This window comes from Rhinatrema bivittatum, chromosome 6, assembly GCF_901001135.1.
Source record: "Rhinatrema bivittatum chromosome 6, aRhiBiv1.1, whole genome shotgun sequence".
Classification (NCBI taxonomy): domain Eukaryota; kingdom Metazoa; phylum Chordata; class Amphibia; order Gymnophiona; family Rhinatrematidae; genus Rhinatrema; species Rhinatrema bivittatum.
Genome location: NC_042620.1, coordinates 248,789,599 through 248,811,653, shown reverse-complemented (window position 1 = coordinate 248,811,653; position 22,055 = coordinate 248,789,599). Strand labels below are relative to the sequence as shown.

Here is a 22,055-nt window from a genome sequence, read left to right as displayed (position 1 = left end):
AAGTATGTGTGTAAGTTTTCCTGAAAACTTTCCATGCAAATGGCAGATGCAATCATGTGCGGATAAACTTGGTGGGATCACATTTGAAACAGACATGTGTATGTGTTCAGTTTGAAAAACAGTTTACTTAGGTGCATATTTCCCACCTAATTTAAGGTGCCATTTACTAAAGGTTTTCTCCCATTCTGTGTGTATGGGAAAGTTGTTTAGTAAATGACCCCCCTTAGGTATGCTATTATAAACTGACCCCCTAAATATATTTGTAAATACTTGTCTTACAAAATTATAATGAAAAATATCAATATGATCTTTAATAAATTAATATTGTGAAATTCAAGTAAAATCATCCCTTATTAATGAAAAAAGGATCTTATGGGTGTTTTATTTAGTTGTGGCAAAATGTTTCCAAGAGATACTTTTACAGATGCCGAAAAATAATTCCCCCAATGTCTGATCCTTTTTAAGGTGAATATTTCACTACAACCTCCCATAGAATCAATTTCCATCATAAGAACATTCCCCTTATAAGATGATGATGTCACAGTTCTTGTGCAGGCAGGGGCTCACCTAGAGTTGTTATATGAATTCCTCTGTTTACCTCAGGTGTGCAGGCTCTCATCAGGGTCCCTATAGCCTTCCCTAGTTTAATCCAGGGTTTTATCTCAGGAGCAAAGGCACTCACCAGAGCATGGGCATTCACCTATAAGAAAGGACACAAATGGGGGGAGGGTCATTTTCATCTCACTGGCTGTGACTGACATGTCCAGTTGTCTTTCTATATAGTGAATGGTTTATCACAGATATCCCAAATTTTCCTCTTACCTTAAAAGAAAAATTGAGCTAAGTATTACCACTGAAACATCTCATAAACGATCCCCCACTCACCTCCTTTTAGGAACTTTTTACCCTTCCACATCCCACCTGAAAATTCACTATTTTTTCAAATGCATTCTGCTAGCTCTCCACAGACCAAGGCTCCTTTTGTCCCTTTTTATTGTAGCCTTTGCAAATCTCCCAGGTTGTGTTCCTTTCCTTTCTATCTTTCTACACAGCGCACATAATGTAAATACAGTACTCTGGTTGCAGAATATACTTTCAGCTGTAGAATTGTGCAACCCAGCTGCCGAAACTCACGGGCTGCTTGCTCTTGTCCCTCAGTCACTGTGCTTCTCTTATCCCTGCTATCCATGCAGTCTCCACTATATTTCCTGGTACTCCCAACAGAGTGCCTATGATCTCTCCCCACCAATCCCTTCACATAGTGCCATCAAAGCTCCCTCCTTCAACACCTCCTCCATCTCTCTCTCCCTCCATCCAGTCCATTCCTATCCACTGAAGCTCTCTCTTCCCCAATTCCTTCTCCCACCTGCCATACTGCTGTTTCTCCTGGTCCCACCCAGCCCATTTCATTGGCTAGGCCTAACCCATGCTTACTCTCTCCCAGTCTCACATAATATATATTGCAATTTGACCACATAGCTTTGGGTTTGTTTGGGTTTTTTTCAAGTTAGAGCTGCATGCTTTGATTTTTTAAAGAGAGCCACACAATTTCAAGATAGAGGGAGGAGTGGAGATATGATGGTGGGTGTAGAGAGCCAGAGGAATAGGAAATGAAGCACTGTTGGGGGAGAGAAAGGCACAGTGGGGGAGAGGAAATATGATGGAAGGAAGAAAGAAAGAAGAGATTGGAGAGGAGATATCAAGGGACATAGTAGTAAGAAGAGGAGACAATAGGATGAAGAGGCATAAGAAGAAAGATAATTTGGAGAGAAGAGGAGAGACTGAGGTAGAATGGAGCAGAGACTCAAAGAAGAGACTGGTTGAGAGTGAAAATGATACTAGAGGATGATAAGCAGAGGAGGCTCTTTTGGCTGTGGTAAAGACACATAAGAGACAGGCAAAAGTAAGAGTGGGATATAAAGAGAGAAAAAAATGAAAGGAAAATGAAAGAAAGAAGAAAAAGGAGAAAAAAAAAGTAAATCTAAGGAAGCATCCAAACACAAAAAATATTTAACTAGGTGGGGGGAAGGGGGTGTGGCAGTGATGTCAAGCCAAGCAGATACTCCTAAACCCTGCTCCCTTGAGATTGCCAGAATTTTCTGTTCTTGCCATATTAATTGCAGCTTTCTTCACCGACTTCGTGCACTTCTCAGTGGGGAATCTTTTGGACATATTACATGTTGGTCATAATTGAAACAAAACAGAGCGGAATGGTCAATGGATCGAGGAGATTGGGTCCTGATCACTTGGCAGGCCTTGAAGACAAAATGGCATCTGATGCTGAGACTTCCATGGAGGGCCTCTCCAAGGCTGTGCTAAAAGATCTTACTTGTGCTGTGTTGGCAGCAATAACGGATCAGCTCCAGAACTTGCAAGCCTCCGTTGAAGAGCTACGGGACAAAGTCGACAATTACAGCGTGTCGCTGATTGGGATTAGCAATAGAGTGAGCAAACATGATAACTGTATCAAGTCTCTCGCTACTGCATTGTGGAACTTAAAGGGAAAAACAAACAGCTTGAAGACAAGCTTGATGACTTGGAAAACTGAAATCGTCATAACATTTGTTTCATGGGGGTACCGGAAAAAATTAAAGGAGAGGAGCTTCTTACATTATCGAACAATGGCTACCAGAGGCACTTCACCTCTCGACTTCGGACAGAAAAATCACTGCTGAGCAAGCGCATAGGCTTGGAGCGGGAGGGCCGGATGGCAACAGGCCAAGTCAGGTTATCATTAAAAAAGATCTTGACGGCCTACAGAAAAACTCTGGAGCTTAAGTATGGCAACGCTAAACTGCTGCTATTTCTTGCATTTCGCACATCAGCAGCCTGCCGGCACGCGATTCTCCGACTCAGCTGCAATGGCCGCTGTGTCAGAGGCCTCTGGCCCCGCCCCCGGACCACCCCACCCCGCCCCCGCCCCATCCCCGGGCCACCCCTTTAGTAAAGCCCCGGGACCTACACGTGTCCCGGGGGCTTTTACGCTCGTTGCCGGGCCATTTTAAAATAGGTCCGGCACGCGTAACACCCCCCCCCCCCCCCCGCGTGCGTAAGGCTTTTAAAATCCGGCCCATAATATCTTGTTCTGGAAGACATTGCAGCTATGGGCTGCTTCAGACAAATGATTATGGGGTTAGCTGACTTAACCACAGCTGCTTATTTCAAAATCTTATTTCAAAATCCCGGGAGACTTGTGGGAAAGGTGCTATGGGTTCAGCACAGAGAGAAGGAACCACTTGGAGCTGGAAGATTGTGTGGCTGCTTTCTTCACAGGGACTCAGGTTTCTTTGGGGATAAGTGGGGGGATGGGGGTTGGAGTTGTAGGGGTAAGCTCATGGAGGGATTTTTGATGTGGTTTGGGATCATATGTAAGTGTGGGCAATTTGGAGGTGTATCCAATAGGCATAATCTGATCCTCTTTTTATTAAGCTGAGAACTCAAGTGTCAGATTATTCTAGGTAAAACCTCAGTCTTCTCCCAACAGGAAGGCTCTCTGGAACAATTTCTAGGGTTTCGTCTATGCTCTCTCTGAGCCAGTCAAAACACCAATCCAAGTTTTGGCTGTGATGCAGGCTGCAACTTTTCAGCCCTCTGCTGTGAGGTCCCTGTTGCTGGCAGGGATGAAGAGGCAGCAGAAAGTATCTCACGGAGGATTCAAATGCTGCCTCTGTGCTCCACTTGCAAACTGCCTGGCTGAATAGATGGTCTGGTGTAGGGATGTGCATCGTTTTTCTGACGGATGAAAATATCGTACGATATTTTCTAATCCGTCAAGTATCAGGGGGTCCCCGAAAGCGATAAGAAAACCCCACGGAATTTTCGTGTGGTTTTCTTATCGTTTTTTTGGGGGGGAAGAAAGGGCACACAGAAAAAAAACCCCAAACCCACCCCGACCCTTTAAATCTAATTATTTAGAATCCCCCACCCTCCCGACCCCCTAAAAACTTTCCTAAAGTACTTGGTGGTCCAGTGGGGGTCCCGGGAGCAATCTTCAGCTCTCGGGCCATTGGCTGCCAGTAATCAAAATGGTGCCAATGGCCCTTTGCCCTTACCATGTGACAAGGGCTATCGGTGCCATTGGCCGGCCCCTATCACATGGTAGGAGCAATGGATGGCCCGCACCATTTTTTAAGATGGTGCCGGCCATCCAGTGATGATTAGCTGGGCATCAGTATCCTAAAAAGCTTCTTCCAGCCACCATAAAAGTCCTCTGGGGTCACTGTCTCATACAGGCTTGAGACATCACAGTTGTCCCACAGGCAAAACATACATCTTTCATGGGGATCCATGAGAAACACATGATCCCAATGTGGACACATCATATCGAGGCAACTGGCCTTCTCTTTTTGTGGCAACTAATAAAAAATTAGATGAAATGAAATTACTCAATGACTGGACAAAAACCCAATCAATGCCACTCTGGAGCATCCAAACTGCTGCACCATACAGCTGATGAAAAAAATAAAGGAAACTTAGAACCAGTCGAAAAAAATCACTGTGGCATCCCCCACAGACAGCTCCTGTGGCGTCTAAACAAAGAAATTCACCACAGTAGCTGAGAAAGAAAAAGAAAGAGCGAGATGATCCATAATCCACAGGCTCCATGGAAAACATGAGACTGAGGGGCCCCACATGGGATGTAGGAGTGTGCTCAGGGTTGTACATGCCAATTGGCATACTTAAAGCGTCTAGAAGCTTTGAAGTCAAATTTCTGTACCAGGTTCCATCTGATGTCACCCACATGCGGGGACTGCCATTTTGCTCATCCTCAGAAAAGCTTAGAAAATCAGCCCTTTTCAGAGGACACCAAACTTCAGATTACAAAGTGGAAACAAGATGGTGCTGTTGTGCCACAGTAACATTCTTTATACTTTTAGAGCAGAGTCCCAGAATCGTAGTTTGTTTATTTATTTTATTTAAAATGTATGTATTAATCGCTTCATTGATAAAATCTCCCTAAGTGATGTACATCATTTAAAATACAAACAGAGCTGTTTTATGTCACTTGCCTATTGCTCCGCTGTTAATTATATATTTGTTTCTGTAAAAAACCAATATATATATATGTTTCTATAAAAAACCAATATAAATGATTACAAACAAAAAACAAAAATACAAAAGTACAAGAAATAGAAAAAGATAACTGTGTGGGATTTTTTGTATGTCTCATTTATTCTTTGTAACATCTCCCCTGAGATCCATATTCAGTTAGTGCTGGATTGTAAAGTTAACCACATAAACGTATCCAGTTAACGTTGCTCAGATATTCAGTGGCATGGCCACACACTTCAGCTTTTTCTAAATTAGCTGGATAATTATGTAACGCTGAATATCAGCGTTTATGTTGCTAAGTTAACTGGATAGCTGACTCTGCCCCAAAACGTCCGCACCCCCAATTTATCTGGCTAACTTTTTAGCTGGATAAAAAGTTAACCAGTTAAGCCTTGGGTGATGAGCATAGCCAGGAACTGAAATGGTGCCCTTCGTCCAACTAAGCCTAAACTTAGCCAGACAAATAGCATTGAATTTGAGCCTCCCTGTGCACACTGATGGCACTGTATAAACATCTTTTACTACTGTCAGTAAAGTAAGATCTATGCCCCAAGTAGGCATATAATCCTAACATAATGACCTAAAGTCCATATGAAATAAATCATCATCATCACCACTACATGAAAATATCAGTGTTTGGATGCCCCAAGCCTGTCTCTTCTAGCAGGTCAATTCCCTTCAGAGGCACTGGATGCTGCCACCATTTCTAGCAAGATACTCACTGCTCCCACCAATGCTTTCTTTTTCGCCAGCTCCACAATCTGCAGTGCAATCTCCTCTCCACAACGCCGCTGTGCCTCGTGTGTGCTGGCACCCAGGTGTGGGCAGCAGATCACATGTGGGTGGTCCACAAGGGCCCGATCCACAACAGGTTCCTTGAGAGGGGTGGAAAGGTCTGGTTATAACAAGAGACATGGACGGGTGGAGAGGGAAAACGACAGACTCCCTCCCCCCTCCCCCCAAGGACTCTCACAAGGATAAAGGGTTAACGAAGGAACGAAGGGACAAAGACATACACATTATTCAGGCACAGAAGTGTAGAGTTCTAGAAGTCCTGGAGACAACTAGAGCCTTTGTGGGCTATAATATATATATTCAAGAAACCAAAGTAAGAATTGTAATATGTAGGTTTTCAAGACCACACAGGCCCCTTTTTCAGGCCTGAGTAGTCTCAAAAAACTCATGTACTACAATGTCTTTTGTTGGTCCTTTTAGAGATATCACAGTCCAGAAAGACACTTGCACATGCATGGAATGTCCTCCAGGAAGAGGTGGTGAAGACAAAAACAGTGATGGAATTCAAAAGGCATGGGATAAACACAGAAGATCTGTACTAGTGGCTATAGGATGGAAATGAAGAAACGGGGTAATCTGTGTTAAATTTAGGTGTCAACTTTCAGTACAGGAAGGGTTAAACAGTTTCAAATGTCCACCACAGTTTTAGGAGTCTATTGATCTTTTATTAAGAAATTCTTGTTGTGTCAGCAGAACAGCCAAAATCTTTAATACAAATCAACAGTTCCCGACACGGACCATGTTTCCTAGAAACTGCATTGGGAGGGACCTAACATCCGAAATTCAATCGTCTTGTCAAATCAAAACTCAGCGGTTTTAAATCATTACTGTGAAGGTTAACAGCTTAGCAGACACATACATCAGAACAGAGGCTTCAGTCATTAAATTTAGGCGTGACATTTCTGCAGAGGGGTAAACTGCATGGAGTGGCTGTTACTCCCCTTAATAGAGGGAATGGGGGTAAACTGCATAGAGAGGCAGTTACTACCATAAATAACTTGCTGGGCACTGGGCAGAGTGGATGGACCATTTGGGTCTATATCTGCCATCATTTACTATGTTACGTTACAAATACACAAGCAGTCAAAAAGAGAAAAACACGCCACAAGAAGCAAAGTCTGGAGACAAGCCACTCTTGCAGGGGGTCTCGGAACTTAATTGTTTCAGTGGAGACAAAATCTGCAGTGTCAACTATTGGCTGTTACCTGTTTTTATAAGCAAGCCACTGGAAAGGCAGCTGGATAAGGCTAAACACAAGGCGGTCAATATTCAAAGCGCATTCAGTGCCACTTAGCCGCATAAATACAGGGCCAGTGAATATGCACCTACATTCAGCAGTGCCACTTAGCCACATAAGTCATTTAGGCGGCTAACGTTTTAACTGCATAAGTTGTGGGCAGAACAGGGTAGAGCAACCTAGCCACATAACTTAAGCAGCTAAATAGTGATATTCAGTCTTAGCCGCATATGTTAACCAGCTTAAGGGCCTGATTCACTAAGCATTTTTCCCATAGACACAGAAGGGGAGAAAAGCCTTAGGGGCGGATTTTCAGAGCCCTGCTCGCCAGTGAGCCTATTTTACATAGGCCTACCGGCGTGCGCAGAGCCCCGGGACTCACGTAAGTCCCGGGGTTCTCCGAGGGGGGCGTGTCGGGGGCGTGTCGGCAGCGTTTTGGGGGCGGGTACGGGGGCGTGGCTGCAGTCTGGGGGCGTGGCCGCACCCTCCGTACCCGCCCCCAGGTTGCGTCCCGGCACGCAGGAGGCCCGCTGGCGCGCGGGGATTTACGCCTCCCGGAGGGAGGCGTAAATCCCCCAACAAAGGTAAGGGGGGGGCTTAGACAGGGCCGGGTGGGTGGGTTAGGTAGGGGAAGGGAGGGGAAGGTGAGGGGAGGGCAAAAGGAAGTTCCCTCCGAGGCCGCTCCGATTTCGGAGCGGCCTCGGAGGGAACGGGGGTAGGCTGCGCGGCTCGGCGCGCGCCGGCTATACAAAATCAATAGCCTTGCGCGTGCCGATCCAGGTTTTTAGCAGATACGCGCGGCTCCGCGCGTATCTACTAAAATCCAGCGTACTTTTGCTTGCGCCTGATGCGCCAGCAAAAGTAGGCCAATTCGCGCTATTTGAAAATCTACCCCTTAGTGAATCGGTCCCTAAGTTAGACCTGCCATACAGCTAAGCGCAAATACATACGCATGTATTCAGTGAAATGGCCGTGCCACTGAATATACCGTGTAGCCCAGCTGGACAATATTGACCAAGGGAGTCTGGCTTCCATTCGGTTTGAACCGCTTTGATATTTTGATGCTGTGTGGAAGCAGGTTGCTGCAGAACTCCCAAGTGTCTGAAAATTGTTTATTTTTTACTAAAGTTCACAGGGAAACGTGTATTCTGACATGAGACTGAGGGAGGCCACTATGGAAAATCAGGGATATAAATGATAGTACAGATTTATTTAAGAACAGCGTTCACACAAATAATTTAGTAGTGAATGGCACTGGCAGGTACCTCTCCTCTCTCACCTCTGTGAAAACATCCAGAGCAGCCCCCCCGCACTGCCCAGACTGCAGGGCCCGCAGCAAGGCCCCCTCATCCACGATGCCTCCCCGGGCGCAATTCACAACCTGCACCCCCTTCTTACACTTTGCGAAGGTCACATCACTCAGCAACCCTGTGGGAATGAAAAATGAAAGCATTTGCAATAATGCGGGTCAGAGATCCAGAGAGACGGACAGAAAAAAATATACTCATATATATATATATATATATATATATATATAGAGAGAGAGAGAGAGAGAGAGAGAGAGAGAGAGAGAGAGAGAGAGAGAGAGAGAGAGAGAGAGAGAGAGAGAGAGAGAAACTTTAAAGGCAATGCTCAAAGGGGTTGACCCAGTCAAACCCTGTGTTTTAAATTTCCCTCCCCGCTGAACAGCTATGTTTTAGTAGCACAAGTCATTGCACGGCTAAAAGTTAGCTGGACAAAAAAAAAAGGGGTAGGCTGGGGGCATGGCTTAAATTTACCCAGCCTGCACTGAATATCAGCCTTAGCTAGGTAAAGTTACCCAGCTACCTCTGGACAGGAAAGAAATCAGTCCTAAAGTTAACCAGATAACTACTAAATCCTCCTCCCACCCCCCTCCACACACATAAACAATAGAAGTGGCTGAGCAACCACCAAGGCACCCTCCTTTCCCCTGATCCACAGAAATCATATACTGTAGCAGGCGATGCACCCTCCCTCCCCCATACCCTAAAAATAAATCAATGGAGTACCTGAAGTGCCCCCCCCCCTCCCCCAGATCACAAAAATGATTTAATGTAACGGGCCGAGCCAGCCCCCTCCCAAAAATTAAATCAATGTAGTGGGTCGAGCCAGCCCCCTCCCGTCCCCAAAATCTACTCTTCACCCCTGAATCTCCCCTCAAACTCTAACCCCCAAAAGTGCCAGTGTAAGCCAGTGAGAGAAGAAATTGTCAATGGAGATTGGTCCTTTCACAGTCAGCTGTCAGTGTAAGGAGGACCAATCAGGGGGCCAGTGAAGTGAATAAAGGAATATTAAATGATTGGTCCTTTCACAGACAGCTGTCAGTGTGAAGAGGACCAATCAGGGGGCCAGTGAAGTGAATAAAGGAATATTAAATGATTGGTCCTTTCACAGACAGCTGTCAGTGTGAAGAGGACCAATCAGGGGCCAGTGAAGTGAATAAAGGAATATTAAATGATTGGTCCTTTCACAGACAGCTGTCGGTGTAAGGAGGACCAATCAGGGAGCCAGTGAAGTGAATAAAGGAATATTAAATGATTGGTCCTTTCACAGACAGCTGTCAGTGTAAGGAGGACCAATCAGGGGCCAGTGAAGTGAATAAAGGAATATTAAATGATTGGTCCTTTCACAGACAGCTGTCGGTGTAAGGAGGACCAATCAGGGGGCCAGTGAAGTGAATAAAGGAATATTAAATGATTGGTCCTTTCACAGACAGCTGTCAGTGTAAGGAGGACCAATCAGGGGCCAGTGAAGTGAATAAAGGAATATTAAATGATTGGTCCTTTCACAGACAGCTGTCGGTGTAAGGAGGACCAATCAGGGGGCCAGTGAAGTGAATAAAGGAATATTAAATGATTGGTCCTTTCACAGACAGCTGTCAGTGTAAGGACCAATCAGGGGGCCAGTGAAGTGAATAAAGGAATATTAAAGGCTGATTCAGTTCTGTGCTGTACTGGCATTTGCTATTCAAGCCAGCAGAAGGAAAAAAAAACCTCTCCTGCTGGCAACATGGGTTTCATTTTTGGGACTGGGGCATCTCACCCGTTACCAGAAATTATTTCTAAGGCTCGGGGATGGAGGGGATGCCTTGGCAGCTTTGTGTTTTTTCAGGATTTGAAAACTACTTTCAGTAAACCGGCCAGTGGCAAAGTTATCCAGATAACTTTATGTGGCTGACGTTAGCCAAGTAAATTCAGGCAACCTTATCTGGATAACTTTGCCGCTGGCCGGTTTACTGAATATTGATCCTTTTTAGGTCTAACAGTACAAAGCATCATGCAGTCTACCTGTGGATATGCCATTTGCTGACATGGCTGTCTTACCAATATTTTTGATGTAAAAGTAGACAATTTTGTTTTCTAGAGTTTGTGACAATCTGACCTCATTCTGTAAGACAAAATAACCTCCATGAGATCAGGTTGTGCTGTGCTCCAGATTTATGGAGATGCCATAACTGTAAGAGCTATCTGATAGAATCATTTACCCATTCTCCTATATGAGAGTGAAGTCTGAGGTCCAATATTAACCCAAAATGTTACATGAATGGGGCAGAACTCTTAGAAATTCTGGACCTCCAGTTCTGTAATCAAACATTACACATTCACAGACACTTCCTCAAGAATGGGTGCAGAGCAGAGCTACAGCACTCTGCAGTCTAACAGAGAACCTCACCCTTGCTACACAAGAGAAACACAGGTTAGTTCTCACCAAAGACAGAAAAATTTATTTATTTATTTATTTATTTTTAATTTTTATATACCGAAGTTCTAGTAGGGACTACAAATCACTCCGGTTTACATAAAACGAAGAACTGCTCAACAGATAGCGGAGCTTTACATGGAACCGTATAACATATGGAACAGTATAACTGGTTGACAATTTAACATAGTGCTAAATAAAGTGATAATATTTTAACTGGTAATAAATAAAGAAATATAATATTTTATATAAGAAGTATAACTATTTAACGTAGCAATAAATATAAATATAAGCAATGCCTAATATATATATGAAATAAAGTGAATTTTTGAGCTCACAGATAATTGTCCAGTTGCAGATTCTTAAAAGTAGTACTTTATACAGTGTCCATAGTTAAGGGATGGAAGTCTGTCAGTCATAGTAAGATTAAGCGTCTGGGAAAGCTTGTTGGAAGAGAAAAGTTTTCAGTCTTTTTTTGAATTCTTGATAACTGGGTTCTAGTCTAAGATCTGGGGGAAGCGTGTTCCACTGGTGTGGGCCTGCTGAAGATAGCGCACGTTTGCTCAATGATGATTTTATTTGCGGAGCATGCAGTGTTCCTCTGTATGCGCTTCTGATTGGTCTGGAGGAAGTGTGCGGTTGGAGTTGAGAGCTTAATGTGATGGGGGCTAGATTGTTTGTCGCTTTGTGGATGATAGTGAGTACCTTATAGAGTATCCTTTGTTTAATGGGGAGCCAATGTAAGCTCCGAAGGATTGGGGTGATATGGTCTTTTTTGTTAGTGCTAGTTAGAATTCTAGCCGCTGAATTCTGAACCATCTGTAATGGCTTGATAGTGTTGGCGGGAATACCTAGTAGCAGGGAGTTGCAGTAGTCGAGCTTGGAAAGAATGATGGATTGCAGTACTAGCCTGAAGTCGGAGAAGTGAAGGAGGGGTTTAAGTTTTTTAAGGACTTGCAGTTTGTAAAAGCAGTCCTTTGTAGTATTGTTTACGAACTTTTTTAGGTTTAGATGATTATCTAGCCATGCTCCAAGGTCTCTGACGTCAGATGAGAACGAGTTGTTTGTGTTAGGTAGAGAAAGGCTGGAAGAGATTGTGCGTGGATCCTGGGAGACAATGAGCATTTCGGTTTTATGAGCACAAATTAGAAAGCAGCATCAATGGGATGGCTGGCCACTATGGTCTGCCACTTCTGTCTATGCTCAGCTTTTCTCTTTACTTTACCCATATTTGACTTTTTTTTTTTTTTTAATATCATCACCCCAACTGTTCTCTGCTTTTCTCTACCTCTTTTGCAATCTATAACACCTAAGAGGCCAATGTATTAAAGTGCACTAACAATTTTGCAAGCAATAATGTACACAATCTATTTTAAGCACACTAATAGTTCTTTTAACATGCGTTAATTAGCTTGCAAGTGTAACACTTTTTCTGGGGATAGGCTGCATCCCAAAGTGACATAAAAAACACTTTTTAAACGGGGCTAGCTCCACGGTCTCTTTCCCCATCTTGTCCCAAGGGGTGGTTCCTTTCCTTTGGAGGGGGAAGGATAACCTTCTAGACCCAGAATTGGAATGAACACCCTTGTGTGTAGGATAGCAGAGCTCTTTGGGACCGGAAAACTTACAAAACAGGCTGGACTCACTGGATGGGTGCTCAAATTAGTTTACTGTGATTGATTGTAAGCCAACTAATAGGAGTAAATAATAAAGTGGCCAAATACATCCAGGTTTCTTATCCATACAAGAGTACAGATTTTTAATGTCTCTAGCACTACCGATGTTTCCTTCAGGGCCGAGACTGGGAACTTGGTTATCCTTCACAGAGTGTACAGCCGAGTGGATTACAGATCTCTCCTGTAATTCTGAAGAAGAGATTTCTGCCTCCCAGAAAGAACAGGTCTCCAAAATACAACTTTCAAAAAAATTAACAAAAGGTCAAAAATCTCACTCTCTCCCTCTTTCCTTCAGACTTTATCACAAAGACCTCGCAGGGCAGTGCCTCTCCTTTCCTTATCTTGGCAGGGGGCCTAAACTTGGAGAGCATACCAAAACACACATATCCCCTCCAAAATCAAATCTACACTGCTATACACTCCTAACTCAAAACTCACCCTCTCATGGACTAGGGGCTACCCATTCTAGCAAGCCTCTTGGGAAGGTGCTATTTGGAATGGTGTCCCTCTAGATGACTAATCATGAGCTGGGAGCCAGGGCCATCTAGTGGAGGCCCAAAGGGCCTCTACACAAAAATGTATGCTAATGAGGAAATTATATACAAAACTATGCAAAAATAATAGGCATTAAAACGTGCAAATGTGAACACAGGTCTGATACTATGAAAAACCTAACACCTTGGAGAGGAGGTGTTAATATTTTTGCAAGAATGTCCATGTTGATGTGCTAGGAAATTAATGCAAAATTCATTTCCATGTCATTAGCTTGTGTTAATGATCCATCTTAATTAAGACCTGTTAACAGCAAATGTTAATGAACTTTAGTGCACTTCCCTCTAAATTAGATAATTTGCTACTGGAACCTCTGAGTACATGGCCAGTAAATCTAATTTTCTGTTTGACCAGATCAGGGATCATCCACCTCCCATTATCTTTTCTCAAGCACCCTTTCATTTGAAATCATTTCTTTCCAGCTAATCTTCAGAATTCTTCTTTAACAGCATATTTCACATTACAAATAGAAATGTGGAAAAAAAAAATCAAAATGAAAACTCCGTATAGCTGGATTTCCCATGCAATGTAACACTGCAAACTAAAAAGATAGAAAAAATACATATTTCCCAAAGCTGATGAAATAAAAAAAACACAGGAGGCAAGAAAGTGCCATGGCGGTGAGCTGCTGCTGCTGCTAAGGTCTCTCTCTGTAGTGATTTTGATGACTCTTGCCTAAGTCTGAAATTTTGTTCAGTTTGTTTATGTGGGCAGGCAAGGTATTTATTCTTTTCTCTTTTCTTTGAAAGTATCTTGGTGATGCCCAAACAAACAATATGACTGTTTATCCAGAGTAAACCCTGAGCCTGGTACCAACAAAGTTCATGTATATGTACTTCACTTTGAGATGGACCCTGAAGTGGCCACAGTCATCACTAGATACCAAGGCACTGTTGGAAGCCATGGTTTCTCCAACCTCTCCCACTAGCTCTGTGCTGTCGCTGCAGTGCTTTCTAAAATGTTGCACCTGGATCGACCTTTATTTCAGAGACTGCCTCAGAGAGACAAGAATCGCTGGGGATTAACTCCCCAGAGATTCTGAGAGGAGCCAAGGCTGATGATGGCGAAGATGATTATGAAGATGCGAAAGCAAATGCCAACAATATTTCTATTTGATAAGCTACTGGCAGAATTATAAATCTCGTATTTTCTGCAGCTCTCAGAGGCTTGTAACAAAATTACTTATTCCAATAAAGTAGAACGACGTGTAAAAAAAAGTGGATGGAACAGTATTTCTTCTGTGAATCAGGCACTTTATCAGAGATAACAATGTTAAAAAGGAAAATAGAGAATTATGGACCACGTAGCGGCAGAGCAGACCCCATACAGGCATCGACTCAAATACAAGAGTTCAAGATGGCAAAAGGTACTGACGAAGACACAGGTGCTGAAGGTGAAGATCCGTCTTGGACTGAGCCCCAGGAACCCAGCATAAAGATGCACCTGACAGGTCCGGTGTTGGACTGAGGACGGACTGATCACAAGAAGACACAGACAGTGGACATCAGTGACGAGGGACGAGAAGACTCCTTGGCACCGTCGGATGGAAAAGACCCACCAGCGCCCTACACACCCCAGCCAGGGTGGTCATGGACCACTGGGCCTCTAGGCGCCCTACTCAACCCAGCCAGGCTGGTCGCGGACCACGAGGGATGGGTCAGAGCGGAGCTGAGGACATCTGGATGAAGGCATCCGGAACAGACGGACATCGGAACAGGCGGACATCTGGAACATGGACGAAGACACCAGAGCTGGACGGAACATCAGGACTGGAACGGAACATCAGTTGAAGATACCAGGAACATGAAATGGACATCATGACAAAGACAAGAGACCAGGAACAATGATGATGAGGGATCCCAAGACAAATAACGGAATGCCAGCAGGAGCAGAGAGCAGGAGTCCTGAAGAGGAGAAGTTCCAGGGAGGAACTTACTTCTTGCGAAGGCGAGGAAGGACTGACCTGAGGAGCCTTTTGTAGGCTGAAGAGGCAGATCCAAGAAGTGAGGTCATCCAGGGCCCACTCCCTCACTGGCCCTTCAAGAAGGGCAGAGAGACGCGGCCTTGCACCTAGGGAAAGGCAGGAAGAGAAGCAGCAGGACCCTGGATAGCGGCCCTGCTGTGAGAGGAGGAGCCGGAGCTGGGCAGTGCAGGCCCCAATGTTGGAGGCGGCGTCCTGCCGCTGAAGAGGAGGTCTGAGGGCGGCTCCTGCCGCAAGAAGACCCCGAGGACTGCGGCCTTCAGCCAGCATTGAGGAGGATGACGTCAGCAACCTCTGGGCTGCAGGACAGACTGAAGTCCGCGGCTCCCTGCCGCAGTGAAGAGGAAGTCTGCGGCGGTCCCGGGCCGTGAGGATGAACCCCAGCACAGCTCCTGCTGCGCCGGCAAGATGGCGCCCTCAGCCGTGGAGATGAACCGCGGCGCGGCTCCTGCCACGCCGGCACGATGGCAGCCCTGGGCCACAGGAACTAGGTCGTCCGCGGCTCTAGCCGCAAAGGTAAGAGGCTGCCCGTGGCCTTAGCCACGGGCAGAATCGCAACATTACTCTTGGATTTTGTGACTAAATGTTTTTGTAATATTTATTTTTGAAATTTTGTTCCCCTTATGTATCTTATTTATGGTTGCAGATTTAATAGGATCTATTAAACTATTAATATTATTGCTTACATATTTTTTACTTTTAATATTTTCACTTATATTCGAGTAAGGTTTTTTTTTCTCCTTCATAATTGTAAAACACATCTATAAAATAAAACAAAAAAGTAAAAGACTTCTTTCATAAGAACAGGAAAAAATCTGTATATAATCCTCAGGAAAAAAAAAAGGGTTAACTGCATCTATAGCAATAAAATGTTACATTTCTAGCCTGGTGAAAGAATGTAATACGAACACAGAGATACTGAATGTCACCATAACCACTCTGGTCGTTTTTTCTGATTTCTCAACTCTTTCAGGCTAATTTCAAAACGAGCACACGTGCACCCATATCGGCACATGAGCAGCTATTTTAATTAATACACTCAAGGTTTCATGCCTTTCTCCCTTGCCTTCTCAGGTTTCCCCCTCTGTTTCCTTGTGAAATTTCCCCAGTGTCTACATGCCCGCCCCCCGGCAGGCCCTCCTCTCCTCCCATTGGCTGTCTCCCCTGTCCTGCATCTGCATGCACCCAAAGGCAGGGAAGCTAAAGGGCAGATGAGGTGCTTTGCTCTGGGCTGGTAGCATGGGATGCAGCAGGGAGCGGGGGGAGGGGCAGAACAGCACAACAGCAGCAGTGGCTACAAGGTAAGCCGAAGCATATCTGCTTCTGCCCAGGTTCACCTTATTTTATAATGAATGAAAATCCATCAGTTTTACTGCCGCTATTTATCTTGCCAATTTCTAACTTGTGTTCTCTTTTTCTCCTTGGTGTTTGCTGGGCTGGCTTTTCCCAGAGAGGTGGGCACTGCAGCAGGCCAGGAAAAGAGGTAAAGGGCATTGGAGGCGCTCGGGTAATTCATGGACCCTGCCCAGAAGTACGTTTGCCTAGGACCTTTATTTTTGTTGGGCCTGCTCTTCAGTCTGATACAAGATTTGCTTGTTTTCTTTGGGGATCTGACATTTGAGGGGGGTTGAGTGGCTGGAGAACTAAAATTCAAAAGGAGTATAATAAATTTATGGATACTCATGGCACAATGGGTTGAGGAGGGAGAGAGCACAGAGGAGGAGAAAGGAGAAAGTGTTGCTACAGAGTATGCACAGGACAAAGGCCTAGTTTTTGGATCTGACAAAGGAGCAAGTGAAAGTGTAAGGGACCTTTGGTTTCCCCTTAGTAAAGGAGTGTACCATTAAGCTGGGGAGGTTCAGTGAGGAAATAAGTGAGAGATGTGGGTTTTGCTCCCCAATGTGGGAACATTCGGGTGGTGTGTCCGAGCCGTTTATTATCCCACAGCACAGTCTGTCCACAAGAATTTTTAGTTACCCTTTCATGGAAGCAGGCTGCTCTCTGTCTCCTTTATTTTTTTTCCTAATTTATGGAACAGGGGTAAGGAAAGATCCCTTTGTAAAAGTCAGCCTTCCATTGACTTGACTATCCTGCCTTTTAATTACTGCTTTGGATTCTTTTAAGACACTTTTTTGAAAATTCCCTGTGAGAGTCAATCCCCCTGGTTGCAGTGGTTTGGGGAATCCCTGTATTTGAGGCCAGATTTGGGATAAAGTAAACCTACAGGGTGCTATATCTCCTTCAGAGTATAGACCTGACAGTGACTGGATGCAGAGGAATTATAGTTTTGCATTAACTGTCTTTTTGCACTCTCTCCTCCGTTTGCAGGCACAGAAATTGTGTTTCACCCTTCCTGCTTCTTGCTTAATTTTTTCCCCTTTTGGGCTCACTTCATATAATATGTTTTCCACTTGGGAGCTGATAACCCATGCTACCTGGGAGTCAGTATGCCAAACCTTTGGAAGAGGGAAATCTTTCATCCAGAAACATACAGAGGTGTTACAAATTCCATCTTAAGCAAGGGATCCCAGTAAAGTGCACTACCAGGAGAAACAAAGAAGATATGTCATAAATGGGTAGATTTTAAATTGGCTGCCTGCGTAAAATCCGGCCTTTACGCACGTGGCCGGGCCTTGCGCATGCCGAGCCAATTTTCCACAAGGCCCGGCCACGCGCGTAAAGGCCGGTACGCGCTCAGGTGCCGGGGTGGGCAGGGACAGCGCCATTTTTTGCTGTCCCAGCTGCCGGCGCGCTCAACTTACTTCAGCTGGGGAGCTGAAGTAAGTTGCAGAGCAAGAAGCAAAAAAGAAAAAGGTAGGATTTAGGGGGTGGGGAGGAGAGGGGAAGGGAGGTTTGGTTAGGGGTAGGGATGCATCATCGCGTGAAAATTGCAGAAGTCTCCCCCCCGAGTGCGCCGCCCACACATACGAACACGGATTATAAAATCCGGCGCGCGTGTGTGTGCGGCCCACCGATTTTCTCACATGCGCGCGCTGGCTGCATCAGTTCCAATTTGGTTTTATAAAGGTCTTTAAACACAGATTTTACTACTTTTGTTTTTTGATGCCATCAGAGGAGAGCTTGATAGAGGTCAAAGTTTTATCCTCATGTTAGACATTTCGTTCACATTTGATACAGCTGACTACAAGATTCTTTTGTATCGGCTCAAGGAAGCAGGTATCACTGGCGATGTTTTAAATTGGTTTCAGTCTTATTTTGAAGACAGAAAACGGCAGGACGTGATTGGTGATAAAGTTTCTAACTGGTATCGCACGCAGTCGCGAGTCCTACAGGGATTTAGCCTGGTCAGCATTACTACTAATTAACATCTGTTTAGTGCCATTGTGTTAGCTATTGACTGGCCTCGATGGTGGCATCCAACTGTATGTGGACGATATCCAGTTTTATATCAATCTAGGTAAATCATGGTCAGATACATGTAACATTTCTATATGCCACTGGCTTCACCACAATAAACTAGCATTAAACCATTTAAAGACCACTAGCATGGTGTCGGCTCTCTCAGGCATATACAAGAATTTTTTCTTGCTATATTTTCTACCTGTGATGGGAAGAAAGCGGAAACCTAGGACAGAGCCTTACCCTGCGGCTCCTCCGGTGACTTCTTTCTCCGGCCTGATGGACGTCCACGTCTTGCGCAGCAGCTCGACATCGGGGCCTCAGCTGCTGGAGAGAGGGGGAGGGGAATTTGAGCTCCCCTCTCTTCCTGGCTCATTGTCACCTCTCAGCCCCCTAGAGGGAACCCCACCGGGTAATCCCGCTGCTACTAGAGGAGCCCTGGAGTCGAGGGATATGCCGCCAGACCGGAGTGCCGGTGAGCTGAGCTCTGCAGGGCACGACAGGGCAGCGGCAGCAGCAGAGAGTCCAGAGTTGCAGCAAGGACAGCCCGATTTGGGAGGATATGTATCACTGGGAGGTATTGGGGGCAACGTTATGGAGTCAGTCCCTTTGCGAATGCTTACCCTGTTGTCTACAGTGCAAAGACCTACAGTTTTTTCCCTTGAGACAATTTTGGAAGCCATTATAGAAATGAGAAGTTCGATTTTACAACAGTTAACACCAGTTATTGCTAAATGTAATGAATTGGAAGAGAAATTTCTGGTGTTCTCCAACACAACAATAGCAATGGATCAACAAGTCTCTTCTTTAAGAGATCAAGTAAGTGGAATACAGCAAGTACAGTCAGCAATGACTAAAGAAAGGGGCAACATAGCCCTGAAAATTACATAGAAACATAGAAATGACGGCAGAAGAAGACCAAACGGCCCATCCAGTCTGCCCAACAAGCTTTCGCTCTTTTTTTTTTTCTCACATACTTATCTGTTTCTCTTGGCTCTTAGTAACCTTTTTTTATTCTATTTCCCTTCCACCCCCACCATTAATGTAGAGAGCAGTGTTGGAACTGCATCTAAGTGAAATAGCTTAATTTAGTTAGTGGTATTAACCACCGCAATAAGCAAGCTACCCCCATGCTTATCTGTTTATTCAGACTGTGTAATTCAGTCCTTGTTGATTATTGCCTGAATATAGATCAACCTTTCTTCATTCTCCCCTGTCGTTGAAGCAGAGAGCCATGCTGGCTATGTATTAAAAGTGAAGTATCAGTCTTGCTCCCCTGCCGTTGAAGCAGAGGATTATGCTGGATATGCGTGAAGTGTCAAACTTCCTCCCTGCCGTTGAAGCAGAGGGCTATGCTGGATATTTGTGAAATGTTAAACTTCCTCCCCTGCCGTTGAAGCAGAGGGCTATGCTGAATATGCGTGAATTGTCAAATTTCCTCCCCTGCCGTTGAAGCAGAGAGTTATGCTGGATTTGCATTGAAAGTGAAGTATCAGGTATTTTTTGGTTTGGGGTAGTAACCACCGTAACAAGCCAGCTACTCCCCTGCTTTTATGTGGTTGCAAATTCTTTTTTTTTTTCCACATTTCCTCTTGCCGTTGAAGCATAGATCAATGTTGGAGTCGCATTAATGAATAAGGATATTCATCTCCAGGTAGTAGCCATCATTCCCTCAAGCCACCCCCATGCCTCTTCTCTTCATTCACATCCTCTAGACTTTATGGATCCACAGTATTTATCCCACGCCCCTTTGAAATCCTTCACAGTTTTGGTCTTCACCACTTCCTCCGGAAGGGCGTTCCAGGCATCCACCACCCTCTCCGTGAAGAAATACTTCCTGACATTGGTTCTGAGTCTTCCTCCCTGGAGCTTCAAATCGTGACCCCTGGTTCTGCTGATTTTCTTCTGACGGAAAAGGTTTGTTGTTTTCTTTGGATCATTAAAACCTTTCAAGTATCTGAAAGTCTGTATCATATCACCTCTGCTCCTCCTTTCCTCCAGGGTGTACATATTTAGATTCTTCAATCTCTCCTCATAAGTTTCGATGAAGACCCTCCACCTTTTTGGTCGCCCTTCTCTGGACCGCCTCCATCCTGTCTCTGTCCCTTCGGAGATACGAATGGACAGCAATTGAAAATCTGGAAAATACTGTTAAGAACAGGAACTTAAGATTTATTAATTTTCTTCAGGTACCCCAACTCCTCCTAGGGAGATATTTAGGAGGTATCTAATGGAAATTCTCCAGATTGCAGAAAATGTGATTCCACCAGTATCTAAGATTTTTTACTTGCTGAAGTTTAGAAGGGAAGAACAAGGAGAGGGAATAGCGTCGCTGGTACCTGTTGGAGACCCAACTGCGAACATTTCAGCCCTAATGCACTATAGATCCCTATAGATAGAGAAAGGCTGCTGTATGTCTATTGATATTTCTTGATGTATTACTTTGGGTTGGGGTAAGAGCTGCTCTCATAAATGAGGACTTATATTGAGAAAGGAAATTTTTTTTTCTTGAATATTACTTTATGTCAATTATTCCCGTTCTTAATATTTCTGATCAAGATTTATTCTTTTTATTTTGGAAAATGCATAAATAAAAAAAACAAAACATTTAAAGACCAAAATTGTGGTCATTCATCATAGAAAAAGTTTTACAATTCCTTTAAAGATTAAGACTGAGTGAAGAGCTTAAAATTGTTCCTAAGGAGTCTGAGGGTAATAATTAAACTGTCCTTGGCTCTTCATCTTACATCCATGACCAGAGCTGGCTTTTATAAACTCCATCTATTAAGCTGTATTAAATCTTTGTTACAATCTGCTGACGTGTGTTCAGTCATCCAAGCCATGTTACTGCCGTTGGTGAACATTTATATCTCACTTTACTTAAGGAATTCCAATATCAACAATAAAAGCGCTCCAGCTGTTATAGAACGCAGCCACTCATATGTTCTCTCATAAAGCAGCCAGAGATCAGGCAACACTTGTTTTTGCCTTCCTCCACTGGTTGCCTGTCCAGTGGAGGATAAAATATAAAAATGCTATTCTGGTGCACACATTATTGGCCCTTGATGCTCTGCCTTAGGCTACTGTGTTTCTTTGGATCTATAATCCCGGCAGGCCCCTTCATTCTCTGCAAAGGGGTCGGCTCAATGGAGTGTAAGAATAGCCTAGTGATTAAAGCAGCGGGTTACGAACCAAGGAAACCAGGGTTCAAATCTCATTGCCCTTCCTTGTGACCTTGCATAAGTCACTTTACCCTCCATTGCTTCAGGTACAAATTTAGATTGTAAGCCATTTGGGGATAGGAAAATACCTGCTGCCTGCTGCAGTGTCTTCCCTCTCTACCAAACTTGCTCACTAACTTGCCAGTTACACTACACTCAAGGCTCAGCCCTACTTAAAACCAACAGACAACACAATTGTGGTACAGTGTGAGATCCTACAAGGACCATCATACTAAGCACTACTGGCATTCACATACCTTCATTGCTTTCTGTATAATTCTATCCTTTTTTAAATACTTTTTTATGCAAATAAAAAGTCACATCTGGAAACAAGAGCTTGTGTGGTTCTTCTATTTTTCTTTTTTTTTCATGAAACTGCTTAGTGTAACTGTTTTCACAGTGCACAATGACTGAACAGAGGCACAGGACTTCCCTGAAGGCAGAACTGCAGCTGTAGTGAG

General features: G+C 44.4%; 1 protein-coding gene across 2 annotated transcripts in view; it reads right to left on the bottom strand.

The window, feature by feature from the left end:
- PHGDH (phosphoglycerate dehydrogenase) overlaps positions 1–22,055 on the bottom strand; it is a 97,630-nt gene that overhangs the window by 26,911 nt on the left and 48,664 nt on the right. For both annotated transcript variants that reach the window (XM_029606746.1, XM_029606747.1), the window contains exons 7-9: positions 8,364–8,512; positions 5,775–5,927; positions 568–700 (exon numbers count right to left, since the gene is read on the bottom strand). In XM_029606746.1, coding sequence (XP_029462606.1) covers positions 568–700; positions 5,775–5,927; positions 8,364–8,512 — 435 coding nt within the window. The remainder of the gene's footprint in view (positions 1–567; positions 701–5,774; positions 5,928–8,363; positions 8,513–22,055) is intronic.